Source organism: Dendrobates tinctorius, unplaced genomic scaffold (assembly GCF_039654945.1).
Source record: "Dendrobates tinctorius isolate UK_male_01 unplaced genomic scaffold, ASM3965494v1 ptg000351l, whole genome shotgun sequence".
Classification (NCBI taxonomy): domain Eukaryota; kingdom Metazoa; phylum Chordata; class Amphibia; order Anura; family Dendrobatidae; genus Dendrobates; species Dendrobates tinctorius.
In genome coordinates this window covers 3,290,001-3,304,952 of record NW_027362017.1, presented here as the reverse complement: position 1 = coordinate 3,304,952, position 14,952 = coordinate 3,290,001, and the positions used below count along the sequence as shown (strand labels likewise).

The 14,952-nt window shown below is 40.4% G+C and overlaps 1 protein-coding gene across 2 annotated transcripts in view; it reads left to right on the top strand.

The window, feature by feature from the left end:
- Positions 1–14,952, top strand: part of LOC141075422 (A.superbus venom factor 1-like) — a 248,931-nt gene that overhangs the window by 54,525 nt on the left and 179,454 nt on the right. For both annotated transcript variants that reach the window (XM_073562456.1, XM_073562454.1), the window contains exons 6-10: positions 2,162–2,244; positions 2,344–2,431; positions 6,114–6,216; positions 7,029–7,149; positions 12,741–12,856. In XM_073562456.1, the coding sequence (XP_073418557.1) occupies positions 2,162–2,244; positions 2,344–2,431; positions 6,114–6,216; positions 7,029–7,149; positions 12,741–12,856 (511 nt within the window). The remainder of the gene's footprint in view (positions 1–2,161; positions 2,245–2,343; positions 2,432–6,113; positions 6,217–7,028; positions 7,150–12,740; positions 12,857–14,952) is intronic.

The window sequence follows — 14,952 nt, the reverse complement described above, 5'->3', positions numbered from 1 at the left end:
CAGCTGTGACCTAAGTGACTAGAGGATAAGTGAGAGTTTGAATCTCTGCACACACTTTTGGACACTGGACACTTTTGGATTGTGTGAGGCCCAATGAATATCTGAGCGCTATGTGACAAGCTCGATGGCACAGCTGTGACCTAAGTGACTAGAGGATAAGTGAGAGTTTGAATCTCTGCACACACTTTTGGACACTGGACACTTTTGGATTGTGTGAGGCCCAATGAATATCTGAGCGCTATGTGACAAGTTCGATGGCACAGCTGTGACCTAAGTGACTAGAGGATAAGTGAGAGTTTGAATCTCTGCACACACTTTTGGACACTGGACACTTTTGGATTGTGTGAGGCCCAATGAATATCTGAGCGCTATGTGACAAGCTCGATGGCACAGCTGTGACCTAAGTGACTAGAGAATAAGTGAGATTTTGAATCTCTGCACACACTTTTGGACACTGGACACTTTTGGATTGTGTGAGGCCCAATGAATATCTGAGCGCTATGTGACAAGCTCGATGGCACAGCTGTGACCTAAGTGACTAGAGAATAAGTGAGAGTTTGAATCTCTGCACACACTTTTGGACACTGGACACTTTTGGATTGTGTGAGGCCCAATGAATATCTGAGCGCTATGTGACAAGCTCGATGGCACAGCTGTGACCTAAGTGACTAGAGGATAAGTGAGAGTTTGAATCTCTGCACACACTTTTGGACACTGGACACTTTTGGATTGTGTGAGGCCCAATGAATATCTGAGCGCTATGTGACAAGCTCGATGGCACAGCTGTGACCTAAGTGACTAGAGGATAAGTGAGAGTTTGAATCTCTGCACACACTTTTGGACACTGGACACTTTTGGATTGTGTGAGGCCCACTGATATCTGAGCGCTATGTCACAGGCTCGATGGCACAGCTGTGACAAAAGTGACTAGAGGATAAGGGAGATTGGATTGCTTTTAAAAAAGCAGTTTGCGGAGCAGTGGGTAAACAGCAATGCCAGCCTGTCAGGAAGCCTTAGAAGGCAGCCCAACAACCAACACCACTGATACACCACTATATAGCCTCCCCTTGCACTGTTCACACAGTGACTGGTGTGTTGTGCAGGCCAAATCGCTAGCAGCAGAAGCAGTTTTTTGGTCTTCTTCCCTGCCTAACGCTCTCCCTACAGAATCAGCAGCAACCTCTCCCTATACTGAGATCGGCAGAAGTAAGATGGCGGTCGGCGTGCACGCCCTTTTATACCCCCTGTGACGCCCACCAAAGCAAGCCAATCACTTGCATGCCCTTCTGAAAGATGGTGGTGACCCGTGCCTATGTCATCACGTTGCCCACAGTGTCCGTGGATCCTGATTGGCTGAAAAAGAGCGCAAAACAAACTTTTGAAACGCGACTTTGGCGCGTAAGTCGCCGACCTCGTGGCCGACCTCATCCTAGGGTCGGGCTTCGTTTCATGAAACCCGACTTTGCCAAAAGTCGGCGACTTTTGAATTTTTTCGACCCGTTTCGCTCAACTCTAATTATTTATTTAAATATTTAAAAAAAAAACAGAAAAAAACACCGTAACGGCTTTTACGGCTCTTATTTTGATTGGCTGGCCTAGTGTGCAAATATCGCTGCTATGAAAGGGGAAAGAAGAAGAGCAGTGGTTGATATGAGGTAAGGGGCAGTTCTCACAGGTTTTGTCTAGCGGCCAGAAATGACTGAACTAGCTGATGGACTAATCCATGAGACTTGATTTGTAACACCTCTAATAAAAACATACAAAATTAATTACTTAATATGAACCACCCATATTGTTATAAATGGTAAGTACATCAGTCTAAACCACAAACCCCGAAACACGTTTCGCCAAGCTTCATCCGGGGTTCAACTTAAAAAAATCATTGTATGTTTGGTATTTGATGGCATGTTTTTAGAAGATAATAATCAGGAATCAGCATTCCTATGAATGATTATTTACTAATTATCAGCCCATCTATATGGAAGCTTAGCTGTGTAACAGTAGAGAAAATGGAATCGATGCCGCCAGAGACAATGACACAGAAGTTTGGTTGTAACACGGATTCTGCTTCTGCTGTTTTTAATTGTTGTCTATGAAATAAAAATAAAAAGTGCGATACTGTTCTCATGCGTTATATTGCCCTATTTTATTACCCCTGCAGTTTGGGTGTTTGGACCATATCAGCAAAATTTGAAGACACTTCAGTGCAAATTTTTTCCACAAACTTTGAGGTGAAGGAATTTGGTAAGAAAATGTTACTGTAGGACATGCTGGTAATATCAATTTATAGTTATAATAAGTTCTTCCAGTACTTTTACCGCTGTCTACTTTTTTTCTATATAGTTCCACCCTCATATGAGATTACACTGATTCCAGAGAAGAAATATTTCTACGTTGACGATACGGAGCTTACAGTGAATATTAAAGCAAAGTAAGTACACGATCGGCATCAATGGAAAATAGGAGCTCTGATTAAATTTTATGAACAGGAAAGAAATTAAAATAACAGCTTGTAATTACAGCTCATACTGTATCCCAGGAAAAATCGGAGACTAAAGCTGGAGTCACACATAGCAATCTTGCTAGCGATATCGCTGCTGAGTCACAAATTTTGTGACGTAACAGCGATCTCACCAGCGAGATCGCTGTGTGTGACAGCGATCAGCGACTGCCCCCCCCTGCCGGTATCGCTGATCGCTGTAAGAAACCTCTGGACATATTTTTGGTCGCTGGTCTCCCGCTGGCCAGCACGCATCGCTGCGTGTGACAGGCGGGAGACCAGCGATCAGGTGTAAAAAATAGAATTAAAATAAAAAATATTGTTATTCTCACCTTCCGACGTCCCGCGCAGCATTCGCGCTTCTCTCCACGCTCCGGTCCCAGTGATCCTTTGCAAGAATTACCGCGAGACTTCGCGATCCCGCGAGAACGGACGTCATCGTGGTCATTCTCGCAAAGGATTACTGGGACCGGAGCGTGGAGAGGTGGGAAGGCTGCGCGGGACGTCGGAAGGTGAGAATAACAATATTTTTTATTTTAATTCTATTTTTTACAGGGATGGCAAGCGATGCCGGGCGCTTGGCATCGCTGTGCTGATCGCTGGTGAAGCTGTCTGTGTGACAGCTCACCAGCGATCACATAGCGACTTACCAGCGATCCTGACACCTTGATATCGGTGTCGGTATCGATGGTAAGTCGCTATGTGTGACTCCAGCTTAAGGCTATATTCAGACTCCATATCTCAAAGATAATGTAAATACGCATTCTAGAACTTTTCATTTTAAAATTCACACTTTTACTTTTCCAAGATAGAAAGACAAGCAATTATGACAAGTAACATATAGGACTGCCAACGCATCTTAAACACTCCAATTCTTGCCATATGGTTAAAATACCCACTATGCTATTCAACCCAAATAGAAATTTAAAGTGTCAGAAGCCAAACCAATACATGACAGATTTGTAGAAACAAATATAAGTATTGTAAGGTGTCTGTAGGACACCTAGTGGATGGGAGATAAACTTGGAGCAATGTTTTAGTACATATGGGACTGAAAGGGGTTAATGGCCGTGATAGGTTGATGATGAGCAGCTGAGGAGTTGATAGAGATGGCTGCTCACAAAATCTTCATTCTTGGGTGTGGCTCACTTTGTAAAATGAGACCTGTTTGTCTCACACATGACTGTGTGTATGGAGGTGTGCAGATCTCCTGGATTGAGTGCCTTTGCTAAAGGACTATGAAGCTGGACTGTAAGCCAGATGGGCTAACCAGCAATATTGTATGGAATTGTTGCTTTATGTTTCACTTTGTGCTAGACAAAGGAGGTATTTAAGTTTTCCAGTGAAATCGTTTATGAGGACCTAAATAAACCAGCCAGACTTTAAATAAAAACGGTTATTGTGATACCTCAGATTGCTCCCAAGTGAGTAGCATTGTTACATTTGGTGTTAGAAGTGTGGGCAGCGTTCCAAGGGAACACGTCAGACTGCTACAGAAGTAATACATGTCATGGGTGAAGTGGGCTATAGGCCAGAGAGCAGCATCAGACAACATGAAGGATCTGATTAAACAAGCTCAACAGCTAGAGCAGCGGTGGACCCATTGTACTCTGAGAGACGTCACTCCCAAGCATGGCAAAATTTCCATTTTCAATTTTGCATATTCTTTTGTGTCCTGTAATGCTAAATCATAGTAGGCTTTTTGTAGCTCCCCAGTTAAGTATGGCGCCAGTACTTCCGCTCTGGTGGTATTTTCTCCCTATCGGTGACCCTTTCAAAATGGGTAAAAAGGACTCTATTATAAGCGTCGCTTGTTACCTGCGTCGTCGCTGTCCTGATTGCTGGTGAAGCTGCCTGTTTGACAGCTCAACAGCAATCATGTAGCGACACACCAGCAATCCTGACAAGGTCATATCGTTGTCGGGATCGCTGGTGAGTCGCTATGTGTGACAGGGCCCTTAGTGAGGACCCAGATTATATAGGAGATGGGAGTGGCTAACAGTGCACAGCTGAGAGTCTAAGCTCCAGGAGCTCTCAACATGGCCGATTAACCCTGTAGGATACGTGACTGACAGGGTGGGTGACCCACTTCTTGCCGCCGACAGACTCGAGACTGAGACAGAGATTAAATTCATCAGGTCCGTTTTTATTTACCGCCTTTCTGACGACCTCCACACTTCACCACAGGAATTTCACAGTCCTTTTGTTCACAGACCCGGGTACCTTCACTTCTTATTTATTATCGTCGTGGCGTCCTTTGTGGCTCTTCCCACTGTGGCTGCCCTAGGCACATCCACCACAGCGCTTCACCATTCAAAGTACACCGTCCACTTGGTACTCCCAGACCATCTCTGTCTGCGGCTACTGTCCTTTGGGCCACACCCCGTGACCGTCTCAACTGTCAGTTTCTCTTTGAGGGTTTTTTACCGTCTTTCTCTCTACGGCAGATCCTCCTATCTAGTGATCTCCCCTGGCTGACTGGACTTTCCAGAACCTTGCCTCAGCCTTTATACTCCCAGTCCTGGTAGCTCCGCCCACTATCACCTGACAGTTACCTCGACCAATGGCAGTTACAAAGTCACTCTCCTACACTCCCCACTGCCCTCTAATGGTCAAACCGCAGCACGGCACCCCTTTCTCTTCATCTCAGCGCCCCTGTACCTACACTGCGCTGTCCCTCTGCCTCTCACCACAGAAAGACCTGTCCGTTAGTTCAACCTCCCCACAACCCCTACACTGCCCAAATAAATTTACACCGTTTAATATGAAGGTGAAGTTCTCCTATTCAACGCAGAAGTAGGAGAAATCAGATGCTCTGGTCTTCTGGCTCATCTGTGTCGCTGTAAACCTGTGACACCGGAATTTTATAAGCCAGTCCTTGACGGAAGTAGCATTTTTTGTTCAGATCACAAAGGTTCATCTCACTCAGAAGTGCCAAATTCATGAACTGCTGTGTGTTTCTTAAGCACCTTTTTCACGTTAATTTTTTTTGTGACATACAGAAGCTCTCTGGGATGTTTTGCATACTGTTCAAAAAGTGTTATGGACAACTTTATCAAAATCGCCACCCTGATTTAATTTAGATTTCTTCTTTTGAACCTGAGTTTCATACCTAATTTCGAATGTGCATGCTCATCTAATGCTGTGCATTCTCCTTTCATTCCTTCGGTTGTGTTTCTTGAATGTGAAGTGTTTGCTAATAAAATAATTTTGAATTGGGTTTGCGATGCAACGATGCGTGAACTTTTTTGTTCAAGCTATTACCGACTAACATATCCAAAAATAAAGTGCCATTGTCATAGACAACAATGGTGATGTGGAAGTTAAATTCATTAGAATCATCAGCTAGAGGGTCCATTTGGACAGGTGAACTGTGGTTTGTTCATCGGGTGATGGCCAGCCTATTTACACAGGCCTATATCAGGAACAAACATTCCCATGAACACTCGCTCCTAACTACCAGGCTGTATAAATGAACCCTAAGACTGAATCTTTCTGATTAGTGATATCTGCATATTATGATCTAGTTATGAATGATATTTCCATTGGATAGCACATCAGACAACTTTACAGCTTATGACATCTATTTTTCTGGTTTTCTCTTCATTGTCAGATTCCTCCATGGAGGTCCTGTAAATGGCATGGCCTTTGTAATATTTGGGGTCAATAAAGGCGATGAAAAGGCCAGTCTACCAAATACCCTGAGACGGATTCCGGTGAGAAAACTATATCTTTTATTCCTGAACGTGTTTCTTTCTTTAAAAAAAAAAAAGAATAGAATCTCTTGTTTCTGAAACTTTTACAATTTTCCCTTAAAAAATGTTTTACGTTTCTTGAAGGACTTTTGCCTCTAATTTGGCTTTGGTTGTTTTTCAACCACTATTGTTTGCCAATCTTTTTCTTTCCTTTTTAATTAAAGGAAACATATAGTTTTAAGAATAAACTGTTATATGTGTGAATATGAGGAGCAGCAACACTATTCCTGGCCATTAAGTGACTTGTATCCTGTATCTTCACCTTTTTCCCCTCTGCACGCTTTGCATCTTAATTTACAATTGCCTCTGAGCTGGTGGGTGTAGACTAACTCCTATGCAAATTACAGAACAGAAAGGTGTTCTTGCTCCTTTTTTCCTTAGCACTCAGACAGAAGCTGCAGTAGGATAAAGGACCGTATATGGCAGTACTGGGCAGCATAGATGTGAAAGTTCAGCACAATCTCTCTGTGTCTCTCTCTGCCTGCTTTCTAACTCTGTGTATCACTCCTATCCATAGAGTATAATCTGACACGGCAAGGAGCTGTGAGTCTGCCTTATCTAGAAAAAGATAGAATTGAGCTGTTTTTTTTTCAGAATGTATGGTAAGTTCAGAAAGCAAAGGGGAGAAGAAGAAAGGACAGCTAAGTAGAGAAGGAAGCAGAAATATCTGATAATGTGTGTTACAAAGTTTATTACATTCGTTTGCACTATTGATCAATCAAAAGTTTGTTGAAAGTCCAGTTCCCTTTTAATGACCATTTTCTTTCCATTAGATTAGGGATGGAGAAGGAGTTGCTGTGTTGTTGAATACAGATCTTGTGAAGAACTTTAAAAACGCTGATGATATGTTGGAGTACACCTTATACATGTCGATCACACTCCTCACTCCTGCTGGTGAGTATGGAGAGATCGAATTAATCTACATCTAATTCCAGTGATCATGTCTTAATGTCAATAATTTGGGTGCCTATGAGTAAATGATCACATACTGTAGTTAGGCTTCCTCTCCGACTATATCAGCAACCCCGCAACGCGCCCGATGGCTGCCGATGAGAGCTATGACAGTAGGTGATAAAATAATGACCTCCTGGTCTATTAGCTGTGGTGGCCTCTCATGCTCTGCCATAAGCAGGGTCCCAAAGATGTTTTGTCAGTGTGAAAATAACGTGTATTGCAATGCATTAGAACAGTGATCTGAGAAATAAACTTAAAATCCCGTAGAGCAACTGAGAAAAAAATGTAAAAAAAAAAAAAGTTTAAAAAAGTTGTAAAAATTAAAAAAAAACCACAAAACATAGAATGAAAAAAATTGTGAAAAAATTTTTACTCCAATAAATACACATTTTATTTAAAAACAAAAATGAACAATAAAAGTACACAATTCTTATTGCCACGTCTGGAAAAACCTGATCTATAAAACTGTCACATTATTTAACCCTTGCAGGAAACACTGTAAAAAAAAAGCAAAATGTCTTTTCATCACATGAACAAACAAAAAGTGCAATAAAACACTATCAAAAAGTCATATGTAAAAAATAATGGTACCCCTGAACACGTCATCTTGTCCTGCCAAAAACGCCTCCATTCAGCTTCATTGATCGAAAAATAAATATCCTATAGCTCTTAGAACAAAGCAATGCAAAATACACTTATTTTTCTATAAAATCGTTTTAATGTGTAAAAGCGGCAAATCATGGAAAAGAATACATAAAAGTGGTATTGCTGTAACCTCACCGATCTGAAGAATAAAGTCTTCACTTGTACCACATGGTGAATGGCATAAAAAAATAACAAAAAAAAAGAATTCCTGAACTGATGCTTTTTGTTCACTCTACCTCCCAAAAATCAGAATAGATAGTGATCAATGGCATTTTTGGAATTTTCACTTGGACAATCCACTGCGTCTTTGTTTCTGGGAAACACCCATGGAATCAAAATCATCACTACACCTTTAAAGGAATTCTCAGAAAAGTGTAAATCACAGTACGGGGTCACTTTAGGGAGTACCTGCAATTCTTGGACTAGGAAAATCTGCGCTCTAAAACTCAAATAGTGCTCTTCCCTTCCCAGTCAAGCCTTGTGGCCAAACAGTGCTGTATAGCCACATATGGGTTATTGCCACATTCAGGGGAAATTGTGTAACAAATTATGGGGTCTTTTCTTTATTAATTTGTCTTTGTAAAAAATATAAAATCTGAGGCTGAAACAACATTTTAGTGGCAAAAATATAATTATTTTTTCTTCACTGCCCAGTGGTATAAAATTGTGAATTACCCATGGTGTCAATATGATCACTGCACCCCTAGATGAATTCATTGAGAGGTGTAGTTTATAAAATGGGGTCACCTATGGGGGTTCTGCTGTTCTGGGACCTCAGGAGCTCTGCCAGTGTGACAAGGCACCCCCTACGCATTCCAGCAAAATCGAAAATACATTATGGCACTTCTTTCCTTCTGAGCTTTGCCTCAAAAGTAGTTTCTAAAGACATATGGGTCACTGACGAACTCAGGAAAAATTGCATAACAAGTTATGTGGTCTGGTTTCTCTTTGCCCATTTGAAAATTTAAAACTTGGGGCTAAAACAACATTTGAGTAAGAAAAAATTTATTTTTTTATTTTCACAGTCCAGTGTTATAAAATTCTGTGAATCAGTTGACAATTTAAAGTTCTCAATGCGCCTAGATGAATTCCTTCAGAGGTGTAGCTTCCAAAATGGGGTCATTTGTTGGTGGGTTCCTGCTGTTTTGATATCTTATGCACTCTCCAAATATGACATGGCGATCACACTCTAATCTATGCTAGCAAACAATTTGCACCAAAATTCAAATGGTGCCCCTTTCCTTCCATACTCGGCTGTGCACCCAAACAGTAGTTACTGACCACATATTGGGTTTCATCAAACTCAGGAGTAATAGCACAACAAATTGTAGGGTCCAATTTCTCCTGTTACCCTTGTGAAAATAAGAAATTTTGGGCTAAAGCAACATTTTTGTGGAAATAATGTAATCTTCCATTTTCACGGCCCAATATTCTAAAATTCTGTGATGTATCAGTGGGTTCAAGATGTTCAACACACCCCTAGAAGAATTTCTTTAGTTATGTGAGACTTCTGCTGTTTTGGGACCTCAAGGGCTTTCCAAATGCAACATGACTTTGTAATCTGTTTCAGCCAAATTTGCACTCCAAAAAATAACCAGTGCTGCTTCCGTTCAGCCCTGCTATGAATCAAAACAGTAGTTTTTGGTCACATATGGGGTATAAGAGTACTCAGAAAAAAATTGCACAACTTGCGGGGACCATTTTCTCCTGTTACCTTTGTTAAAATGAGAAATTTTGGGTTAAAGAAACATTTTTGTTGAAAAAAATGTATTCTTTCATTTTCACAGTCCATTGTTATCAAATTCCACAAATTACTTGCTGGATCGAAATGCTCATCACATTCATAGATAAATTCCTTTTATGGGTGCAGTTTCCATAACGGGGTCACTTGTAGAGGGGGTTCTGTTGTTTTGGCACCTTTTGAGCGCTCCAAATGTGACATGGCATATATTCCAGGAAAAATTTAACTCCAAAGTTCAAATAGTTATCCTTCCTTTCCGAGCTTGCCCATGTGCCCAAAGAGAATTTTCTGATCACATAGAAAATGGAAAAATGTATTTTTCATTTTCACATTCCAATGTTATAAAATTCTGTGAAGCATCTTTGGGTTCTAGATGCCCACCACAACCATACATTAATTTCTTCCGGTGCAGTTTCCAATATGGGGTCACTTGTGGGAGGTTTCTGCTACTTCGGCATTTCAGGAGCTCTGCAAACACGACATGGCATCAGCAATCTTTATCAACCAAAATTGCACTCCAAAATTCAAATAGCGCTCCTCCCCATCCAAGTCCTGCTATGTGCCCAAATAGTAATTTTCAACCACATATGGGGTATCTTTGTACTCAGGAGAAATAGCACAACAAATTGTGTGGTCCATTTTCTCCTGTTACCTTGTTAAAATGAAACAGTTGGGGTTAAGTTAACATTGTAATGGAAAATTACTAATTTTTCATTATTTGCTTCATCTTTGTTTAATTCCTATAAGGCACCTAAAGGGTTAATAAACTTTCTAAACATGGTTTTGAATACCTTGAGGGCTGCAGTTTTTATAATGATGTCGCTTTTGGGCATTTTCTGACATATAGACCCCTAAGTCACTTTAAATGTTATGTGGTTCCTAAAAAAAATAAGTTTTGCAAATTTTGTTGGAAAAATGAAAAATTGCTGCTGCTAAACTTTCAACCCTTATACATTTCTAACTAAAAAAAATGTTTAAAAAGTGATACTGATGTAAAGTAGACATGTGGTAAATTTTATTAATTATTTTCAATGGTATAACTAATTTTTTTAAGGGCACAAAAACTCAATGTTCAAAAATTGCAGATTTTTACAACTGTTGAATTTTTTATATTTTCATAAACGCAAATCATGTCAGCTTAAATTTACCACTAATATGAAAGATAGCATGTCATGAAAAACTGTCAGAATCATTGAGATATATAGAAGCATTGCATAATAATTAACTGATAAAGTGGCACTGGTCAGATTTGAAAAATTTGGCCTGGTCAAGAAGGTGAACACCGGCTTCAGCAGGAAGGGGCTAAAGAGGACCTGGCTGCAGTATATTTAACACCTAACTAAAGGTATGAGTGTAAAACCCCTACAATACTTATATTTATACCCTGCAGTATTTCATTGGTGGTTTTTTGAGAAATTCATCCTTGAAATTTTAGGACCAAGTGCAGTAGAGTAGGCATTGCACTTCCAGCTCTCTCCCTTTTCCCTGCCCATCTCCAACCTCAGATCTTTCATTGACAAATCACCCTTTTCTCAGTGATGTGTTTCCCTTGCGCAGACATCGTCATTGCTCAATTTTGTGTCATCATAAAGGACAAATGAAAAAAGTGGTTTGGTACCGTGTTAGCCAGTAGAAAAAAATATATAAAGTGCTCTCAGTGAGAGAAACAAAATAGGAATCTAGTGGGTATGATACCTTTTAATGGCTAACAAATAATAGTGAATGTTGTTACAAAGCAAGCTTTCGGGACTGCTTACGTCCCTTGATATCAGCCTGATGAAGGGACATAAGCAGTCCCGAAAGCTTGCTTTGTAACAACATTCACTATTATTTGTTAGCCATTAAAAGGTATCATACCCACAAGTTTCCTATTTTGTTTCTCTCACTGAGAGCACTTTATATATCATAAAGGACGTCACATCATGTGCTGTAAGCTGCTGATGATATTGCGAGATCAATGGACCAGCTCCTGTTAGGTCATCAGGAGCGCACTGGGCATGCACCACCCCTTCTGATGAGACAAATTCAGGCAATGAATTTGCAGAGGAGAAAGATCACTGAGAGAAGAGTGACCTGTCAAAGACTGGAGGTCAACGGCGAGCGAGGAAATAGTGAGAGAGAGCTGGAAGTGCAATTTTTTGCAATGTATAAAATTGAAGCAGCTATTTAAGGATTGTCACATGGAGGAAATTGCAAAATGTTCAAATGTATCATATTTAGCAAATTCTTAAAAATTCAACACAAATTTGAGTCAAATTGATTTGCTCAACTCTATTATGTAAAAATGGCTTCAAACATATTGTCACGGGGTTACCGCGACAGTGTGGAGTCAGAAGACCACAGCGTCTGATTGCTCCTACTCAGTGCTGAGAAGATGCACTTCTCCTTCATTTTGAATGTGTTTATTTCTTCTAGCAGAACAGGGGTTAATCAGTCATGTTGGAAATCCCTGTGCTCACAGCTGAGCTTGGTTAGCCACTCCTTTTCCCTTCATAATCTGGGCTCTGTTACAAATCCTTGTCAGAGCTAACATTTGCTGCATGGCTATATGTGGGAGAGGAGTACATATGAGAAGGAGAGTTGGAGGAGTTATCTGTGACTGTTGTTTGGTTTGTATGTGTGATAATTCGCTATCTTTATCTATTTTGGTATATTTTCCTACCTCCACGCCCCGGTGCATTCCTCTGTTATATGTTAGTGAATATTTTGTATGCCTGGAGTTTTCTGTTAACCATTTTTTTGTGTTACCCTGTTCGTCGGGTTGTTGTACTATGATGCACAGTAGCGCCCCCTTTTTCCTGGGTGAGGGAAGAGAATTGACAGAGGGCTAACTCAGGAGATAAGGCAAGGCTGGAGGCCCCGGCATCTTCACCTTCAGAAGTATCCTGGGGGTTAGGGCGAGCTAGGGCGCCCCCTAGTATTAGGGACAGGGAAGGAGCCCCTGGTCCCGAGTCACCTGACAGCTGTGCTTTGACACATATTTGCTATCCATGGTGATGCATGAAATATTTTCTGTATGTAATACACAGAATAGACTTTTTTTTCTGGACAATTCAAACATCAATTAGAAGTTATTGCAGTGCTTGATCCTTGTCCATCAAAGCAGATCTGCATTAACCCCCTTTGATTCTTGTCTTCCTTTTAGGCAGTGAAATTGTGGAAAGAGAGCTGGAAGATATTAATATTGTGAAATCACCGTATAAAGTTTTGCTTACCAAAACTGCCAAGTATTTTAAGCCTGGAATGCCCTATGACCTTAAGGTACATGACTCTTTTTTTGGTCAAATGTTATCTCTTAGAGTACAAGGTACAAATCGAATAACACATACCTCTCCAGAACATTCAATGGCGTGCCTCATTATAATGTTCACATACAGCGTCAATGCCTTAGGAACTTTACATAGTCACGCACCGGCTGGTAAGTCAGACTAAAGATATGTCAAAGCATGTCCTTTTCTGGTGGATTCCACCTGAAACCTCTTCAGGCTTCGAAAGCCATGAGGTGGCTAGTAGAAAGTACCAGTTCATTTTTCTATCCACCATAATGTTATATATGGAATTTAAAAAAAATATTGCAAAAGGCGTCCTAAAAACATCAGAAAAGATACCTCAGGGAAAACACCACCGGGGTTTTTCTGAAGCGTCTTATTGCTTCAAAAACTATGTTGGTGTGTCGGTATCCAAAATACGCCGTTGGCAAGTACCCTAAGGGTATGTGAGCACAATGACTTCTTTAGGTGGGTACACTCTGTAACCTGCCTCAAAAAAGCACTAAATACGCACTAAAAGAAATGAATGCATTTGTATGTGAAAATAATTTGCTAAATTCCAAAAATTCTGAGGCACCAGAGTGTTTGCATAGGGATAAAATGTACTTTTCTATTCCATCCTTAACCCCTTCACTACCAAGGGTGGTTTGCACGTTAACTCCCGGGCCAATTTTTACAATTCTGACCACTGTACCTTTATGAGGTCATAACTCTGGAACGCTTCCATGGATCCCGGTGATTCTGACATTGTTTTCTCGTGACATATTGTACTTCATGTTAGTGGAAAAATTGCATTCAAATAACTTGCGTTTATTTGTGAAAAAAACGGAAATTTGGCGAAAATTTTGAAAATTTCGCAATTTTCCAACTTTGAATTTTTATGCCCTTAAATCACAGCGATACGGCACACAAAAAACTTAATAGATAACATTTTCCACATGTTTACTTTACATCAGCACAATTTTGGAACCAAAATTTTTTTTTGTTAGGAAGTTATAAGGGTTAAAAATTGACCAGCGATTTCTCATTTTTGCAACACCATTTTATTTTTAAGGACCACTTCACATTTGAAGCCACTTTGAGGGGTCTATATGATAGAAAATACCCAAAAGTGACACCATTCTAAAAAATGCACCCCTTAAGGTGCTTAAAACCACATTCAAGAAGTTTATTAACCCTTTAGGTGCGTCACAGGAATTTTTGGAATATTAAAAAAAAAATGAACATTTAACTTTTTTTCACAAAAAAAATACTTCAGGTTCAATTTTCTTTATTTTACCAAGGGTAACAGGAGAAATTGGACTGCAAAAGTTATTGTGCAATTTGTCCTGAGTACGCTGATACCTGATATGTGGGGGGAACCACTGTTTCGGCGCATGGCAGACCTCAGTAGGGAAGGAGCGCCGTTTGACTTTTTCAATGCAAAATTGGCTGGAATTCAGATTGGACGCCATGTCGCGTTTGGAGAGCCCCTGATGTACCTAAACAGTGGAAACCCCCCAAGTGACCCCATTTTGGAAACTAGACCCCCCAAGGAACTTATCTAGATATGTGGTGAGAACTTTGAACCCACAAGGGCTTCACAGAAGTTTATAACGTACAGCGGTACAATTAAAAAATCATATTTTTTCCACAAAAATGATCTTTGCACCCCCAATTTTTATTTTTCCAAGGGTAACAGGACCCTAAAAGTTATTGTGAAATTTGTCCTGAGTACGCTGATATCCCATATGTGGGTGTAAATGACTATTTGGACGCATAGCAGAGCTCAGAAGGGAAGCAGCGCCATTTGACGTTTTTGGCTAGAATTGAGATCGGACACCATGTCGCGATTGGAAAACCCCTGATGTACCAAAACAGTGGAAACCCCCCACAAATGACACCATTTTGGAATTTAGACCCCCCAGGGAACTTATCTAGATGTGTGGTGAGAACTTTGAACCCCCAAGGGCTTCACAGAAGTTTATAATGTACAGCAGTACAATTAAAAAATCATATTTTTTCCACAAAAATGATCTTTTCACCCTCAATTCTTATTTTTCCAAAAGTAACAGGACCCTAAAAGATATTGTGCAATTTATCCTGAGT